This window comes from Tinamus guttatus, unplaced genomic scaffold (assembly GCF_059628265.1).
Source record: "Tinamus guttatus ecotype Peru unplaced genomic scaffold, ASM5962826v1 Tinamus_guttatus_pri_ptg000389l, whole genome shotgun sequence".
Classification (NCBI taxonomy): Eukaryota; Metazoa; Chordata; class Aves; order Tinamiformes; family Tinamidae; genus Tinamus; species Tinamus guttatus.
In genome coordinates, this window is record NW_028288923.1 from 4,929,364 (window position 1) to 4,949,445 (window position 20,082).

The following is a 20,082-nucleotide window of genomic DNA, read 5'->3' on the forward strand; positions in this document are numbered from 1 at the left end:
TCAGCCCCTCTAAATGAAATATTTATCTCTGCATTTACAAATAGGCAGAAAAAGCTAGTGCATGGTTCTCCTACCTCTAGCTGCCCAAATCTCCTAATTATAAACATGGAGCAGAGCTTTAGGAAGGACATTCATCTCCTTTCTTCATCACAATCATATCTTCAGAACTGGAATATTAAGGCAAGAAAAACCACAGTTTTTAAGGTTTTTACAGTCTGTGCTCCAGGGGAAAAGAGGCACTCAGCTACGACTGAAATTGCTTCACAACGTGTGCTTCTGGGCCTGTGTTATCCTCACTCCACAGATGAGCAGAAAATATAGTTTGTTTCTTTTTTTTTTCCCCCTGGTTTGGCATCTGTGGCTCACTTAATGCTCTCGGATCCTGCAATGTTCTGAGGGAGAGACAAAGAGCGCTCGCTGAATATTTTACTGGAGAAAAATCCTGCTCCTGTCTTCTCCAAGTGTGCTCTGTGCATCCTTAAAAATGACCCCTCGTTGAGATCATGTGAAGAAAAATAAAACCATAGACCTTTTGTTCACAAAAAAAAGCAGAATCTTCGGGGTCAAGTGCTTCCTTTTGAAGGGCCAAATTGGGCTGCATTACCAAACGCATCCAAACGAACCAGCTACCATTAAAATATTAACCTATTAAAAAGCATGCTGGAAGGTCAATGGTACCGCTTTTGATTCAGCGCAGGGATAACTCACATTGCCATGGCATGCGATGTAAGACACAGACATGTGGCGTGCCCTGCTGTGGGGCAGGTCCTTCTGCCCCCGGCTCGCTCGCCCTCCCCGGAACACAAACAGGGCTCCAAGGGGCCCACGCGGGGCCCGCGCACGACTGCGCGCCGGCGGGAATTGTTTCCTTCGCCAGCTTTGTTTGCGAACGCATTTGGCTGCTGGCAAAGACCACAGCACTGTCAAACCTCATCCCTAAACCAGCAATAATTCGAGTGCTCTACAGAGCATTAGAAGGAAGAGAAGTTTTTAACTTTCATAAGCCAGAATAAAATATTGTTTAGGTTGATGTGCCGCAGCAGAAGGCTCGCACGGCAGCGCGCACTGCTCTCCGGCTGCGAGCGCAGGGAATATGCTGCCTGTGCCTGGAATACGCTGTGTTATTCCAGGCACCGCAAGTCCTCGCTGAGCCCGGCTCGGGCAGCGTGCGCACGCGTCCGGAGAGTTCAAAGCAGAAAGATTTATACAGTATCCGTGATATTTATATTAACAAATGCCTCATGCTATGGCAAGGACCACTGCTCAAAATCCTCTGCCTTCGGAATTGTGGACAAACAAAAAAAAATTGCGTTTCCCCAGGCCCAGCGATGTGGGTTTACACGATGCTCTAATGTAATCACAAGAACATTAAACAGTGCGAAAGTCTTCTCTCTTTTCCATGGCTGATTAAGCAGTTGGGAACAGAGAATTTACTGTGAAAAAAGCAAACAATTATATGCTATCTGAGGTAAACATTACCTTAGTAATGGAAGCTGAGCTTTAGAACCTTATTGTCAGTAGGGATTAGCATTATAATACTTAAAATGACATTTATAACACTTACTGAAATTACAAGAATGAAGTCTGTGGAGACACAGAAATGAAATCAGCTCAATGTGTTTTTATAAGAATACTGAAATCTAAGTCCCTTAGAGGAAAGATGTAGACATTAACAGTTTTTGCAGGCTTCCATTAGCTGTTCAAATTTGAATACTGTTTCTTAGGTGAGCTCTAATCTTCTTTGAATCCTCCCAACACATTTTATCTGTAAAAAATTGTAGTTAAAAATTTAGTTTGATGGAATGATATTTAAGTGCTTTTCCTCATCTACTCCCTGAAAGAGCCCCTGAGAGTCTTACTGTAATTTGTTCAAACGAAATAATATTTTCGTTTCCTGGGTTCTCTTTGTTGTCTTGTGCGATGAAAAGTAACATTTCTTTTCTTTCGATCCTATTAAATGTAGCTTTCTGAATGCCAGCCACTCAATCGAAATGGAATCTGGCACACTTGCATCCAGCTTAAAAAAATGCAAACTGCCACATAGGGTTTTTGATCTAAATGTGACATGTCACCAGGAGAAGGCTTGGAGTAGTATTTCCAGGGCCGTAATCAAGTGCTATAAACAACTGGTTTTCATTCAGTGACACAGTTTGTCATCACCTTTTCATTTTAAATGTCTGCTTATTGAAATTCAGTAAATGGGAGGGATGGCACAAGCAGGCCAGTATTGAAGCGGTTTCGCTTCTCAGTCCGTATGGGGCTCCTTGTTTAAGCCTTTTTATGGGAGCTGCGAATACCCCATCTGCCATCAGCTCCCAGGGCAGGACCTCGCGGGACCTGAGGGCATCTCGCTCATCCAGGGTCTTAGTTCTCACAGGCAAAACAGACAGAAGAAAGTCACCTAAAAAATATTCACTGGCTTGGTCATTCACCTATTTAAATTAGCACAGGATTGATTTTACAGGAGCCTAACTAAACATTGGTTTGCTACTCCAAAGTAAGACTTAAAATTAAAACTCGAAGGCATAATTAAGGCCATTTAATCCATAGGGTTCTGTGTAAATGCAACCTTTAAACAGCTTTGACGCTGAATCAAACCCAAACTTTTGTTTTGGTCTGAAGTTGCTTCAAATCCCAAGAATCTTACCTTTTTGAGAGAGGAATGAAAATGCAGGCATCCTAATGTCTCTTAATTATTGTACACATTTTTCTCTTCCCAAATATACTCTGAAATACTTCCTGGCTATAGATATGACTAGATTTCTTTCTACTGTCCCTCTTTTTTAACCAAAAACATTGAGACACTATCGCAGGAAATATGCTTGTGGCTTGACAGTGTCTCTCTTGATAGGGGCTCCCGAGACATAGCACAAAGGACAACAATTTCAGCAAGGTTGAGGAACTAATTTAGGGTGAGATTTTCAACTGCACTCAATTGTTGGCTCTACCCTGCCCTAGTTAAACACAGTGGTGAAGCTGCCGTGTGCTCCAAAGGGAGCTGCATTGCCCATGAACGAACTCTGGAAAATCCTCACATTATTCCCACCAGAAAGCTTTGCCAAGTCCTTGAGAAGAAGGCAACAGTGACAAAGTTTGGCTTGGCAATGATCACACAGCTTGATGAGAACATCATATTGCTATGGACATGTATGAGAGCAGTGAACCTGCACAGTGAGCTTAGCTCAGTGCCGCACCTATAAAACAAATACCTAGTGAAGCAAATATCTGCACCTTGGGGCAAAGACTTTGAACACGAGAGCTTCAATGGGCCCTCCTTCCCAGTGCAACATCTTCTGCAACACTGCAACATATATTGGCAAGGAATCTTCATCGCACAACATGTATGTGTTAACAGGGAAAACAAGTTATGTCCAGATGATTTCTAAGTCTACAGATGGATGCGTGCTCTCCGTTGCACTAGCAGAGTTATGCGTATGCACTAGCATAAATATGAAAGATCTCTCCTAGAACAGTTTAAAATTAAACTTAAGTAGTAGTTCCAGTTTAGAAACCAATGTTAGTGAGAGAAGAGCAGGGCAGAGCATGGTACGGTGCCATAACTTTTTTTTAGGCTATAATTGGGCTTTTTCTGAATTCTATTTGCATAGAGATACAGAAATCCACCATCAGAAAAAGGGCTGCTTTTAAATCTGAATCGGCAAATTTGTTAACTGACTGTTGAGTCTAATGTTATGCTACCATTCTGCCGCTTGTTAGCGACACAAATTAGCAGCAATTAGCCGTCTGAATGTTCAAAGGCAGTTCAATTTCATGTTTAAAAAAAAGAACTATATAATGCCTAATCTATCAAATGTAATAGTCCAAACAAAATTAATGATACGAATACAATGAACGCTTATATGGGATAATTATAAGGTGTCTGTCACCAAAAGCACACCATGTACACAGACACACGGCTCAGGCCCCAAAGTTGCTGAGAGGCTGGTCTGAGCTAATGGAAGAAAGAAGTGGTAATTGCAAAGTGCTGCTCAGCCACAGTCTGGTGTCTGGTGTACACAATAATTTACAAACAGCAAAACTTTGTAGAGACCAAATATCTTGCTGGATGAATTTCTGATTCATAGTTGCTGCACAATACAAATGACACTGCTATTTAATTACTGCCTTTTTACTACTGTAACTAAACATTTTCATATGCTCAGTTTCACTGGAATAGCAGGACCATTCCCAGTGTATTACTTGCATATCTATAATTAAATAATTAAGAATTGTTCAAGCCCTTCCAAACACAACAAAAGGCAATGATTATTTCAAACCCAGTTTAGTAAAAGTCAAGCCCCTATCAGCTCTATTTTTTGCTAATAGTTATGCAAGACTGCACAGCCAGCATTCCCTCTTGCATGCCAGCACACCAATAAATTAAGATATTCCTGGCCGCATCTGCACAGGGGAAATTAGAGCATTACCTGTTCTTCGCCAGTGTGCCAGCTTCCTAGCTGCATGCACAGCCCATGCTGAGCGACCAGCTGTCTGGGAATGTGCCACTCCGAGCAGTACACGGGAGCCAGGGGATCTCTTAGGAGATCTGCTCTAATATCACAACTGCTTCACGGCAGGACTCTTCCCTTCATAGCACAATATTCAAACACTTCTCTGCCGCACTCTTTGCGACGCTAAGCTGGGGGAAGGGGCACGGGCCTCCTCACGGAGCGGGCTGCAGTGGGAGCAAGGGCTCGCGCAATCTCTTCTCCGTTCCCTTCCTCCACCGGTGCTCGTAGCGCCGTACAGTTTTATAAAGCGAGAGAGCACCAGCAGACGGCCCAACGCGGCTCCTTTGGCAGATGTCTCCTTAGGCCTCTCGTGCCTTTCATAAATAATGGAGCCGCACGTGGGGCAGCGAGGTTTCCGACTGGCGGCCTGCGTGGCGGCCAGCACGTCCCTTCTCCCGCCGCGGGGCCCATGCGGAGCTGGCTGCCCAGCTCCAGGGAGCCACTCAGCTCCTTCCCAGGGCACTCCAGTGCAGCGCCCTCCCACTGCATGTCCCTGTCTGGGGGCTCCCAGGCCTCCCTCCTCGGAAAGAGCATGTAGCCATTGGGTCCACGCGCCACCTCTTCCATTCTCATCCAACACCATGACTGGTGGCTCCTTGACGCATCGTCACCAGTGTATCAGTAAGGGCAAAGCGCTCAGCTCCGCGGGACAGCCCCAGGAGCTCTACGTTGACACTTTCCCAGAGTACCTCTTGGAAGATGATGATCTTTGGGAGCTTCTAGCCAGCAAAATTGCCAAAAAGTCTTGCAAGTTGACCAAAATCCTGAGTTGAAGCATGAAAAAAGGTTTCCCAGAAAAGCCAATTCTCTCTGCTCATTACTGGGATGCAGATCCCAGTTGATGACAGAATTTAAAAAATAATACTACCTATATTCACAGCAATCTTGAGAAGGCCCCACAATTCCTGCGCAGCTCTTCATAATCTCGCACACAAACATTTATCGGATGAAGTGACATATTCTGGTGAGGACTTTGATGCCCACACAGTGGTGACCTGGGCCAAAGGGGTCGGTCGTGGCAACCAGAAGAATCACAACCCGACATGCAAACCTGTGAATGTTTTGGAGAGAAAGACCAGTGTGTGCAGCCCTTCGGTGCCCTTGCGGTCCCGCACTGCCACACGGCCCCTCAGCCCTGCACTGCCCCCTGTGCCGCCACACGGCCCCACGGCCCCGCAGCCCCGCGCTGCCCCTGCAGCTCCGCACCGCCACACGGCCCCGCGCCACGGCGCACACTCGACCCGCAGAGGTAATGCCTGGCGCAGCCGCACGCGCCCTGCCGGCCCTCGCGAACGCCACGCTGCCCAGGACACAGGCGGCCCAGCGGGAGGGCTGCGCAAGCCACGCGGGGAAGCAAGGCCGCGGTGCCCTCTGCCGCGCGGGGAGCACGGGGCTGCCCGGGCCGGCTGGGCGGGGAGGAGCCCCCGGACGCTGGTAGGAGCTCCCACCGCGGCAACGCGCCTCGCTCGGCCTCGCATGGCTGAAATGGGAGACGCCAGCAAGGGCAAAACATCACCATCATAAGAAAAAAATAGCAATGCTGATAGAGGAGGACTAGGTTACCAGAAAAATAATTTTTCAAAGCATCCCCAACTCCCTGGGAGCTCTGCAAGGAGCCCCACGTGCTTTTGTTCTTCGTACCCGTTTATTTTCATGCCCGAGGTTCAGACTATATTTTCTGTAGGAGGAGCATGATATTGAAAAGGCAAAATACTTTCATTAGAGCATACCTTTGCCCGAGATTTTGTTACTGCCCGGCTGACAGAAACCAGACAAAGAAATAAAACAAAAGGGGAGGGGGAGAATGTTAAGCTTTCCATTTATTTAAAAACCTACATTATTTTATGATTCTGCTTTACTTTATGTTAAGGAAACTAACTCAAGACCTGATCAGAGTATCACTTTTCAAATGCCTAAATCCCTGTAAAGGTTTAGTGTCTGGCTGTGTGCATTTTGCTCAGTATTAACATGTTCAATGGAGTACTTTGATTTTTTTTTTTTTTATCTAGACGCCAGAAGCTGGTGAATATATGCTTCATAGCTTCAGATAAACCTTTTGTTCTTCTGGGGCTGATCAGCTGGTGCGGCAGCGAGAGGGAGAGGAGGAAGGAAATTCACAGGGGCTCCACGGTTTCAAAAAGTCAAATTACCTCTGAGCCATGGCATTGCTGATAATTTAAATGAAAAAATATATATACAGGCTGCACCACACAACATCTCTACTGTTAGGACTTTTAATGAAGCCCCAGTTGTGATGACACTGAAGCAGGGAACGCTACGGTGGGATAATTACTTGGCTCCCTCGCAGCTGAGTTTCACAGATGCATTATTAACGGCACATTCCCTGCCATAACGAGCACCGAATGTAGGTGGGATTCGCGAGCCCCGGCATCCGCCATTAGCAGGTTGGCGCAAACACAAATGAGTGTTTTCACAAAAGCATGCAAAGGTTGTGAAATTCCAATGAATTCTTTCACTGGAAAAAAGAGTTCAAGCTGCCATGACCGGATATGTCACCTCCCAGGGCACCCCGCGCTCTGAGCGGGGCACCCTGGGAAATTACCGAATCCGAGCGCATTGATTTTTCCTGCAGAAAATACAGGCAGCAGCTCTGATGAAGAATTAAGGAGGAAATGTAATAACCTAATTCTCCTCCACCATCCTCACGCGTGTCCCTGCCAGCCCGGGCCCCCGGCTCATACTCCGGGCGGGCATGAGACGGGAAGCAAGGATACAAAAGCAGCTTCCCTTTACGCAGGTGATCGGATATGGGGCTGCAGGAGCACCGAGGCCGCACTTGGCCCACTTTGTCTGAATGTCATCAGCTTTAGGATACAATGCTTCCAAGCAATATTTGTTTTATGCCACCACATGTTTCATGTTATTCTCCATGACATTCACTCCAGAACGTTTTCTCTTAAATGCAAACCCTTAGCACAATTTCTCCATAAAATACTATTTACAGTATATGAAATTATTAACAATTCCTGAACCCATACTGTAGACGGCTTGAAACCTCTGGAGAACAGTTTATTCCCTTCCTCTCTCACTCCACACACACAGAAGACCCAGCACCAACACCCTCCAGCTCCTCCGCTGCAGGGCAGCCTTGCCCGGGCACAGCCCAGGCCCGCGCAGAGGCCACGAGAGCATCCCTCATGACCATGCTGCAGTGCTGATTTCTCCATATTCGGCACCAGCTTGGTCCAAAAGCTGTCAGGAAATCAGTGGCAGCTCTGATCTTTTTAATTTTTTTTGTAGGCTTCCCTTTCAAGGTGACCGTTTCCTGATTTTGCGTGTCACCCCAAGAGCTTCTGCATGCATACAGAACCAACAGCCTCCCAGTAATTAACACCAGCACTTAATGAAGTCCAGCTGCTGCTATGGCAAACTGACGGGATGCCAACCTCTGCAAAGCAGAACTTGGGCTACTCCAGCTACAGCTGCTTTCAAACCACAGAAGTCAACCTCTCTTTGCCTATGTCTCAGGGATAATGCTGCCCAAATAAGATAAGTGTTCAAGATTAAGCACTTAATAACAAAGTTTATCTCTGAACTAATATTTCAAGCTGGAAGTGATATAAAGGGCTGGATCAATTTAAACAAATGCTGCAAAATTAATAAAAATCCAGAGCTGCAAATGAAAATGTGAACTATTAAATACATAAACCTTTATAAACCCAAGAAGTGTAGTTCCAAGGGAAAATTGGAGACAGATTCCTCAGCAAAATCTGCTGCTCTGAACGTGTTTCCTGATCCAGCATGAGCGTCGTTAATAGCCAAGGCTTTATTAAAGCAACGCTCTCTGCCAGTTGTTTCATTACATGCAGCGGTCGGGCAGGGATACTAGGTGAGTTTTTTGTACGGGCCTTTGAAAAGGTTTGCATTGTAACTCGCACCACATGGATTTCAGAAGAAGAAAGCACAACTCCTTCCACAGTCTTCCTCTGTATGTGTTTCCTTACTGTGCTCCTTTATTTCCCCTCTTCAAACATGCGTTTTCCATGCAGAGGTAAGGATAATGCTGTCCAATTTAAGTGACAAGTTTCTAAGCTCCTCCCCACAGCCAAAACTAAAATAAAAACAACAGAAAAACGCCTAGACGTTGGTTTCCCATCCCACTGTCTTTCCTGCCGTGCCAGGTCCAGGGGCAGAGCCCAGGGACACGCTGCCCCGGCCGGGTGAGCCCTGCAGGACGGGGACACATTCACTTCATTTCCAAAATTACTCACAGACATGACGGCCTCTATTGTGATAAACACTAAATGGTCTTTTAAAAGGCACGAGGGAAGGGACAGAAACTGGCTAATTTACTTTTATTTAAACTTAATTTACACATCGCTATCATGTGTCCGTTTACAAACGTGCTCGGCTCCAGGAAACGCACACCGCTTCCAAGCAGGGGTTAAGCCAAGACGCGCGCGCTGCAATCAGTCCAGTTTTTCCACCAGAGACCTAACATTGCACAGGATCAGTATTAAAAGTACATCCTCGATTATTCTCGATGTCCGTGCCCCTGAGAATATAACTTAAAAACAAAATCATTAGCTTACACAATAACACAGTTCCTGAAAAAAAAAAAATACTGTGTTTCTGCAGCGCAATGCTGATTTCCAAGCCCAAATTCCTTTGTTTTCCTTAATGCTGGCTTTGGACCTTCCTGGCCACTCAAGAGGAGCTGTGCTGGAACAACCACATAGCCTGGCAGCACACGGCAGCATGTCAGCATCACACAGGCAGGAAGGTAGCGAAGGGCCAAGAACCAAACTTTTGTTCCAACTTGCAGAAAATATCACACATATTCCACCATTTGTTTTCTTACTGCAAGTCTGATGCTACATTACCCTGACTTTTATAGGAAAGGCCAGTTTTTAATGATGAAAAAGCTGGTGTTGCCAGACTCTCCTGGGGCAAACCCTGTGCAAGGGCCACAGCATCCCATGCTCCAGCCACACATCACAGGCCGAGGCTCACGAGCCCCTCACATACGCTGGCCTATATGTGTGAGACAACCACGAGGAAAAAAAGGCTGTTTACAACAAAAGGCATCTGGTAACCATGATTATTCTGTCTTAAAACCGCACATTTTAGATTTCTTAGCTCCCTCTTTTGTTCAGTTTTAGTTCTTGTGCTTACAGTTTTCTGCTCTGCCCTGTTCCCATTTAGTGCGTGTTGTAGCCGAGCACGACCAGAACCTGCTCGATCACACGGCTGCTCTTTAAGCAGGTGACTGCTGTGAGTTTAACCAAGAAGAGAGGTGCATTGGGACGTATCTATGAATTTAAATTCATTCTGTTAACCATTTCTGAAGGCTGCTACCCTGCTCCCTCCATAACACTAAAGCTCATAACTTGCTAGCGTGGAAACTTGAGGGAATTTCTACTTGCAAGCGGAGCCGGAACTGCTAAATATGGATTCAGATCCGGAGAGCAAAGCCTCCCTCCTTCCTGGCACTGGGTGCTGAGCCCTGGCCAGGCAGCTCTGCAAGGCGCTGCTGCGCGCAGACCCTGGGGCCAACGTTGACAAAGCGGTGCAGTATCTCGCCTGTCTTGCTCAGCCTTGGGCTGAGGCTCCTTTCTGCAATACTTAAAAAGTTTAAAATGAAAGGTTATTGACACTCAAAAAGAGTTTCTTGTCTGTAGTAATGAAGAGTGTGGGCTTTACATTTTGTGTCAAAAGCAGAATCTATTACCTTTTTGATACTGCATCTTATGATAGTGCAGGATCCTCACAGACCTGGATGCTCCCCGTGCAACTGTGCATGTGCCTGCAAGGGCATGTGATTAACTTTCTGAATCAACTCTGTCATTAACAGCACTCATCAGTGTAAAGCCATGGTTCAAAACGTGCCCTATTTACTCCTGCAAACCCCTTGTACCCCTTGCTTCTTTAGGAACAATCTCCAGGATTTGGGCATCTCTCTCTCCAAGCACGCTCCTAGCACAGCCACCTCTGTGTACGCAAGGCATTAACTTTCTCAGCCAGTATTTCAGGAAGGGACTTTCTCTTGCTGAAGCAAGTGGCAGAGCACTTCTCTGCAACCTTTCCGGCTACCCTTCCTCTCCTGCAGCAAGTGGCACCCGGTTTTCTCCGCGCCACGAGCCACTTTGCGAGCGCATTCGGCCCCAGAGGGAAACGGACGCGGGTGGCAGCCCCGCGAGCGCCCACGGCTCGTGCTGCTTCTGCTGCGCGCGCTTGCTACACGCAGAAATACTAATTGTCTTTTAAAAATCTCTATAGTATTTTGTCAATATTTTTTTATTACAGCAGAGCATGTATAAATATTTTATTGTAAACCGAGGGCCTAAAATAAACAGTTTAGTAAATAGTTATTACATTACAAGGAAAAACATCTGTGGAAACTGTTTTCCATGTAATTATTCTTGCTATTTTACATTAGCTCTCAATGTGAATTTCTTTGGCTCTAATGTTTCACTTGTTCTAAATCTTCGTTCTTGTTGCTATTATTAAAATCTTAAAAAGGTGCCAAATCTTAAATGAAGAAAAAAAAAATGATTCGCTAGAAATTATTCATATCACAGTGAGCCTCTACTAAACCTGGCAGGGGTGCAATATTTTCGGTGAAATTAACATAAAATATACAACTGCAAATTATCCAGGAAATAGCTATGTTCTTTACAGCGAGCATTTACATTTGGAAAAAAAATGTTCCACTTATCTGTCTAGCACAAAGCTCCCATCTCATCCAAAGGCCGCTTTAAAGGGACAGTAATGGATGTGCACGAGGAACCAGCCCCTTAAAGACGGGATAAGAAACAGCTCCCGGCGAAAGTGACCTTAGATAATTACCGGAGGTAACAGCCAGCACTGGACGCTTCTGCCTGTGAATACTAACAATCTAATTTTAGATTTATTTCCCTTTTGGTGCCCGGAATGAATTTCCTCTCTTAGACCTAAGTCCTTTCTACTAAACACAAGAAAAACTGTAATACCATGTAAAATGCAAATTTGGCTGTAAATATTTTATAAAATTGTTGCATACATCCCAAAAGCTATAGGTCTTAATTGAGAGCAGGCTATTTTTCCAGTCAATATATGGAAATGGAAAATGCTAATTCATGTTTTTCTACTTACGAAAAACCCTGGAGAACGGCAAAACCACAAATGCACTCACTTTAATATTATAAATATAATTTGGCTCCCTCTTTATGGTCCCCAACGTCCTGGCTTTTATCTGCCGATGGCTGCACAGGAGGGATGGCGGGACGGCTCCGCGCTCGGCCGCGCCACAGCTGGGCACAACGGACGGACGCCGCGATGGGCAGCTCGCCGGGGGGACGGCCGCGGCCCCGGCTCCTTCCCCACCGCGCACTAAGCGCCGTCCAGGCCGCGCGGAGGCGGCAGGACTTGCGCTCGCATCCTTGGCCCCCGCGGGCGAGGGAGGGCGGCTGGGCATTCCCGGCCCCTGGGGCTGCTGGGCTGCTCCAGCTACAACTCTCCAAAGGTCACTGGCTCTGGCTCGGGGGCCTGAAAATGGTGTTATTTCCCTTTAGGCTTTTAATCTCGTGATTAGAGCTAAAGTTAACACGGCTGTTTCATTTTCTGCCGAGCGAGAGTAAACTCAGCCTTTTCCCTCTCCGCCGGAATACTTAATGGCATCCTATCGGCAGGAGCAACGTCTTGGGGCTCAGCAGCACGAACAATGGGAAAATGCAAAACACGAGCGAGACTTTGAATTTTTAAGTGCTCCTTGCTCTCCTCTTGCAGGCAGAAGTTAACCCTGTGGAGCCTCGCTAGGTGCGTGGCAAAGCTTGCCCTGGGCAATGTCAACCCCACAAGGGCTGGGACGCGCCGGGTGACCTGGGCAGGGGCACAGGGAAGCTGCTCTCGCTCTCTGGCCCGCCAAACTCGCTCACAGCGACGCTTCGGAGCGACTCGAGCAACACAAGTGGGGCCAGACACGCAAATAGGAGCTATACATGAGAGCAGAAATGGCACCATAGGCTGCTCCCGGATCCTTAGGTGGGATTTGTGACAGAACCTCACGGAACAGTTGCGCGGGTGACGATCCACAGGTATGTGCCAGGGCCAGAGCCCGCACGGGCAGCGCGCAGGAAACGCTGTCTTTTACTCATTCACGACAGCCTCGGATAACCGACTAGTAAAACTCCTCTTTTCCAGTGTTCCACATGAGCTGCATTTTGCCGAATTTAACATGTTTTGCTGTTAATGGATTTCACAGTGTGTTGCCATCTTTATACAGCTGTCCAAAGAAAATGTGCGCCGCGATGGGCTCTCGCTGCAGCGCCAGCCGGCAAATGGCAGCCGCTGCCCCCGGGTACCCTGGCCAGGACAGGGAAGCTCTCTGGCCAGGTCATTTAAAACCCATCTTTTGGGTTCAAGCGCTCTTTTCCTAGCACCTCATGCCTAAGCAGGAATAAATATGAAAGATGGATATAATCACACCTTCTGCACTTACAGTCTAGTGCTATTTTCTCTCTGCATCAGCTCCGGAGACAGTCCTCAAGCACGGAAGTCACCCAAAATCAGAGAGGGGGGCTCCAAATGCCACCTGCACGTGGGCATCACTTGCCCTGACCTGGTTGTTATCACTTATCACATTTACAGAGTACATCCCAAAAAGCTTCTTTGGAAACACAAGGCACATATTTTTGTTTAGCTTTGCCTGTTTTGCTCTTTCAAAACCCACATTTCATACACTTCACGCATAAATGCTGCGTCAGAAGGTAAAATGTTCCTCTATCCATTCCCTCCCCTGCCCCTTTGTTTTTTAATTCTGGCAAGAAAGTTAAGAACCTCTGACTTCAGCTGTCTATATCCAGTCTAGCTTGACTTAGCTCCTGCTCATTGCGTGGCATTTCATCATTCAACTTCTTTTGCCAATACTTAATTCCTGGATATAATTCACAGTTAATGATTTAAGAACGTTTGCCCATAGTTCAGCAATAGGCGATAGCCAAGAGGTGCAACACACAACAGGCCACCAGGGCAGGCTGATGTCAACACTTCAGCATACCCGAACTCCTCCTGAATCCAGCGGATCCAGCTAGGTTAAACCATGCTAAAAATCCTGCCTGTGAAAGCTGAATAAGACCTTCACCTCGCAAAGTCCAAGTGCTGTGCAGCCCTGCGGCCGACGCGCGTTGCCTGCTCCCGGAGGCCGGCGACGCTGCCAGGCCGCGTCGGGAGCGCTCGTCCCACCTGCGTGGCGGCCTCCTCGCCACTGGGGCCGGCGACTCCTGGCTGGGCCGGCGCCCGCAGGGAGCAGGAGGCAACGGGCTCAGCGCCTCGCACGGGGCCCGGCCGCGCAGCCCATCTGCCCGTGGCCTTGGGCCAGCAGGACGAGGCACGAAGGCCAGGAGGCAGCACGCTGGGAAAGGGGAGGACTACGGGGAACGGGGCTCAGCCAAGCTCAGCCTTTGTGAAGGCCTCGGGGCCTTCACACATTTGGCTTCTTTATTGTATCGGCACACCCCAAGTCCACCGAGTCAAAACTGGGGTGAAGATCTGTGCAATCTCCTCCGCTGCTGAATAGGGCAGAACTCTGAGAAGCTTCCGAATCTTACGGATGCCCAAAGCTGTCAAGAGTTACTAATAACTTGAACCTAAAATAAATTTGCGACAAAACAAGAGATACCCAAGCAAGACTACCTGGTGCCAGCAGCAGAGACTGGTTAGGCAAAGGCTTCACCTGTGCCACGAGCCCAGAAGCGCCAGAAAAAAGTAGAAGCGATGAAATAATTTAAAGGGCTCTTGTTTGTCTGATCACTTTTAAGGAACTCAACTGCCGAAAACTTTCCCTCTACCAAAAATAATAATAAAAGCTACCAGTACCCCAAACACGCAGAAACGTGCCTATGTTTGATCTGATTTGCCAGCTATGACAAAACAGAAATAAAATTGTTTTAAGGACCATGTCAGTTGGTAACCTCTTTCTCCGAGACCAGATTAAACTTTCCCTAAGGTAAGAGATGTCGTTTAGTTGAAAATATAATTAAAGGCAACGGGCCAACAGTCCCTCTTTGAAGTCAACCAAGTAACAGGAGGAACAAATCTGGACCCTTAACTTCAAGACAAGCCATTTCTCTCAGATAACTGCAGTCAGGACTCAGCATATGTAAGCCAGGAGCTGTACTTACTCAAAACCAGAGAGTTATTTCATAATAAAAAGAAGAGGAGCAAACATTTTAGGTCCAGTATTTAGAATGAATGTGGAACCAGACATATAAAAAGGACTGAAATGCAGGATTTTATTAGTAGAAAAGGAATTTAATTATATTGCATTAATACTATGTAGGTTCTTTTCCCATTTTCCTATGACTGGAAGCAGTCTGGAACATTGTCCCAAGTTTTCCCAAAGAGGCAAAAAGACCAATTCATTTATCTGTCCAAGCTCCTTCCTAACTAACCCGGTAAGAAATTGTAAACAGTGTCATCATGCATTCACTCCTGGGCTCCTTGTTCATTTTTCATATTTTGGCTACTTTTCTCAAAAAGGCACTGATTCTGCTGTCACACAGCACAGACGCTGACAGCACCCGACAGTTCCCAATTAAGCAATTTATTTGGAAAAAAACAGCAGAAATGGGGGTTAGCATTTACTTTCACCACAGAATACCGTACTGTGGTTCATACTAAGGAATCACCAACACCCAGATTTTTATATCAGAATCAGTACGGAGACTAGTCTCTGGATTCACCCGAGGAGAAGACAACTTCCACGCAGCATCGTTGTATACAAACATGCCTAGAAGTGACAGAGGCCCCCGTCCCCCGTCCGAAACCTCCTGGTGCTTTGTCTCCCAAGGAGGGCGCAGAAGGGGCCGCCGGGATGGAGCCCTTGGCCATCCGCAGGGAGAGGTGGCAGCCCGCGTGGCGAGAAGGTGCAAGGCTATCAAAGAAGGGCTACGAAATTTGCTTGTGAACTTACACTCAGGGAGACGCGGCCACACACGTACAAAATATCTGAGAAACGGGAGAAGGCATCTCTGTGGGCTCTTAAATAAAAGATACAACAGTTTTCATGGCTAATAGCATTAATAAAAATGAAAAACAAGTTACATACTCAGAAAAATTACAGCTGCTGAGGGCAAAGTTTCCTGGAAAGCAGCATTTTTTTGCCACATTGACTCATTGATGCTGGAAGGCGGTGAGTAGGTGCAGGGGCTTGCTAATGATAACTTTGAAGAAACATCACACTTAAAACTCCAACTGATTACAGAAAAGGTGTTTTATCAACTGCTCCCTTTATGAATAAATATGAAACTACCAGGAAAATGTTTAAACAGGTGTAATCACAACTGCATATGAAAATTGAGTTTGGAGGCTGTAAGGAATCTTAACACAGTTAGGAAAGAATGAAAGCAATGTAAAACTGATCATAGCCGATTATGCATGTATCATGCAAAACAGGAATGTTGTCATAGCAGCTATAAAAATGTCAGTGAAAACTGAACTACTATTACCCAAGTTGTAAATGAAATGAAAAATGCAAAAGGAAAATGTGAATGAATACATTAAGGGAAAGCTATTGCCTCTCTGTTAGATAAGCGGGCAAAACAAAATACATTCTCATGAAACAGTGTAATTTGTACAAATGTGCCTACATAACAGTTGCAGGAGACCACATCTGCATGGGGTGTCTGGTTAAAATTTGGATTTGGGGTAGTGAATTTTCCAGGTCCTAGAAAAGAATGAACACTAGAAGTGTAGTGTTGTTAAACCAGTTTTAAAGTAAGAAACCAGTTAAGTCCTGGATTCTATCAATGGCCAATAGTGTTTGACTAAGGTAAAGGCTTCCTCTAACTGGCCATGGGAAATCGGCTTTCAGGATAACTGCTCTTAAAAAGCATAGCTGCTAATATTGAACATTTTGAGCCCTTTAATATACTATACCCATTACCATGTTATTTAAACGTTTGCACAAGTTCTTGATGCTAATAAAATAATTATCACAAAAGCACAAATTCGGGGCTTAAAGTAGGATAAAATAACATGAGAACCTATTGACATAAGCAAATCCCTCCTTCCAAGGACCCCACAAGGCCCAAGGCTCCCATGGGCAGCCCCGCCGGGCACCGAGGGCTCCCGCGCGCCGGCCGCCGCGCGCTGCTGGCCCATAGGGGCAGGCACGCACCGCTGCCCTCCCTCCACTGCCCCTGCGCACCAGCCGTCACAGCAGAACGAAATTCCAGTGCATGCTGTTAATTAAAGCAAGTCCACAAAGAATTAGATATTTAAGCGAGCACTGGGCAAATATATGAAGGCTGTACCTTCATTTCTGCATTAAAAGAGCAATTACTTGGAATATGCTTTACAAACATCAAAGTTAAAAAAATATTTTTGAGTTCTTAATGTGACCATAATTAATTCACACATTCAGCTGTTGAGTCCAGAAATATGTTCCTGTTGATAATTTGCATCTAATGCTTCAAAAACAATCTGGCACATTTCTATTTGCCTTAATGCCTGAAAGCTATTACCAAGATAGTGTCTTACAATGTCATCATCATTGCTACCACGTATACACTTTAACTAACGCCCGCGCGCAGGTCTGACAGGTTTCCCTCAAGACTTGAGCGGTTTTGTCTCAGGACGCAATGTCATGACAGGAGCTTAATGGAAGGGAACGTATTTACCAAACAGCACCCTTAAACTTTAAATCCATCAGAATTTGAAAGCTCCGAGGCTCAGCAGAGAAACAAGAAAGGAGGCATCGCAGGGGCCGTATCTCCCATTCCAGGCCTGATGCTGAGCCCTGCGGCCGCCGTGCAGCAGCTCTGCTCAGCCGCGGGCCTCGCGCGCCGGCCCAAGCAAAGCCCCGCGGTGCCGCTGCGGGGAGGTCGCCTTGCCCGGGCCACGCACCCGGAGCCCCTCGTCCCCCACCGGGCAGGAGACATCAAAGTAGCCACGCACATGCATCAAGAGCCCAGAAATACCTTGGCTCTTTATGCATGTGGCCAACACCGGCGCTCTAGGGGTATCCCCACTACGGAGTGGAGGTTTCCCCGCTCAGAGTGACAGAGCAGGGTAAAACCCTCGGCAAGCGTTGAGATGTCTCAGCTATTGATTTTGTGCCTACACGGGCATGAGAAGAAAGTGCTGCTGAGAAGCCTGAAAACATCAAAGCCGTGAAAGGATTAATTTTACCCAAAAACAAGGCATTGAGGTTAACTTCCTCGGCACATCCAACCTGAAAAGGAGTTAAAAACCTCCTCCCAGAAATGCTTATCCTGCTCAAGCTCTCATCTTTGATTGCTCTCAGCTGTCCATGGGAGGCACCTCTTCCCCCAGGTGGGGCCTCCATGACTACCTTAGACCTTAGGATTAGGTGGATGTGACCCAGCTGAGAGGAGCCCACCCAACGCCCGTGAGCAGACGTCTCGGGGGACGAAGCTGTCCCCCACCGGATGGCTCCACACAGCTCGGGGGCTCAGTGCCGCCCCGTCACGCCAAAGTGGCGCCTCACCTGCGGGCTGTGGTGAGCCCTAAACCAACAGCCACCGCGTACTGAAACCAGGGGTGTCAACTCTACCCTCACGCGTTGTTCCACACCATGCTGATTTGGGAATATACACAAATAATCTTCATACATGAATTACTGTAAATTGAAGAAATTACTTCACTCACTCCAACAGGACAAAGAATTCTCACCTCTAACGAAGCAGACCTTCATGTATGACATATTTAAAACTCATTGATTATCTCCTATATCACAACTTAAGGTGAAAAGTGAAAAGCTTGCCTAAGGACCACTTTCTTTCAGGTTTCTTAAACAAAAAAAGAAAATACAGAGGGGAGAGCACAATGAAATCACTATGGTCCAATTAACAAGGATCTCACTCTTCAAGCTTGCAAACAAGAGATTACATTAACACCTGCTACAAAAGCAAACATTTTTAGATATCTTTATCTTAACCTATTTGACATTGACTTGAAACTCCTGCCTGGCTCCAGGATGAAAATTATTGTGATTGACATGTATATTTTTCATTTGGTGGTGGTGGGGAGCAGGGGGTGTCAGTCTGTATTTCTCTCTCTGGTATTTATGCATAATTCACATCAAAGATAATAGGAGTTACACACTGCATTGACGGGAGAATAGTTTCCTAAATGTAAAACTGTTGAAGGGAAACCATTATGCTTATGGGAGATAAACGCCGCACACAAACACGTAAGACACACGGAGTGCGCGGCAGGGCCCTTGAAGGATCTCTGCAACGTTTGTCCGCGGTGACATGTGCAAGCAGCTCCTCTGTGGTCTATGCATCAAAGCAAACTGACCTCTTGGGCCAACACATATATTTGTAACATCTGTACACACAGGGAAAACATTTCTTTGCGTTCATCAGAAAAGCAATCATCCAGCTGCAGCAGAAATACAATAGATTACAGATTACAATAACACTGTGCTAAAGACTCTTACGATGGGACTGTAGTAAGAACAGCTTTATGAAACGCTTGAAAAGCTGAACTTTCTGAAGTCCAGAATTGTTGGAAAAGGAAAAAAAAACACAGAAATAACTTTGTAAGCATTTTGTTTTGACAATGTTCCTCAGGAATTCTCCACATTTAGCCAGGAAAATGCTAGCAGTTAAATCTATTCAATGTCATGACATACAAAATTGAAACATAATTGCTCCTAAGTGGCTGACAACTGGCAAGTACTTTTTACATGGATAGAGAGAAATTTATGCTATCAAATGGAAGATACTGTCAAAAGTTTGATTTTAATATAAATGAAAATGCTACATGAAGACTCAAAAGGATAAGGAAAAAAGCTCAGCAGTAACACTTTTATAACCACATATTTAAAAAGCTTTGAAGTGAAGAATCATTACATCAAAATCATTTTCCTTGAAAGATAAAAAAAAATAAATTACAGCATGAATATTAACAAGTTATTAGAATAGTGAATTTCAAAGAGTAGCAAAAAACAAGCAGCCCATGAGTGGCCTAGTTTAAAGAATGTCTTACCAATCATATGGTTAGCGACATGGATTTGTATCTCTCTCTCATTCTCAAAGGTCATCTGGCACTTGATGCATTGATAGGTCTTTTTCTGTTTAATAACCAAAAAGAGATTAGAGAAAACTGCACTGTAGCATAAGGCAAGTGTGATCATGAATATAGCATGTTACGTGCTTCAGCTTCTCTCCACTGCCTCCTCTTCTCCTTGCATGTCCCCAACATGACACCAAGCTGGCCTGGCTTTCTGGGCCCAGAAAATGCACTCTCTAATTAATAGCCTGCTTTTAAAGGACTTCAATCTCAAATTTAAAAATTTCAAGCAATAGTATGAAGCACTTGACACTCTGATTGAGTGCTTGAGCCATAATCAAATTGCTTATGACATTTAACCCATTGTAGTAAAAATTCCCGTACATTGAAATAAAAAACACAGGTTAAAAAAAGAAATCTGTTTGTTGTTGTTGTTGCTTTTGTTTTTTACAGAAAAAGATCAACTTTTTTCCAAGAAATTCCATCCTTAAATAAAATTCACAATAACTACAGGCAAAACACCTGCAGTTACTGAGAGTGGTGAAGTACAAAGGGAAAAATATATTTTGTGCTGGTCTCCCATCAGGAA

The 20,082-nt window shown here is 45.7% G+C and overlaps 1 protein-coding gene across 2 annotated transcripts in view; it reads right to left on the reverse strand.

Annotated features, from left to right (window-relative positions):
* ZNF423 (zinc finger protein 423) overlaps positions 1-20,082 on the reverse strand; it is a 185,765-nt gene that overhangs the window by 54,807 nt on the left and 110,876 nt on the right. For both annotated transcript variants that reach the window (XM_088530865.1, XM_088530864.1), the window contains one exon: positions 19,470-19,554. In XM_088530865.1, coding sequence (XP_088386991.1) covers positions 19,470-19,554 — 85 coding nt within the window. The remainder of the gene's footprint in view (positions 1-19,469; positions 19,555-20,082) is intronic.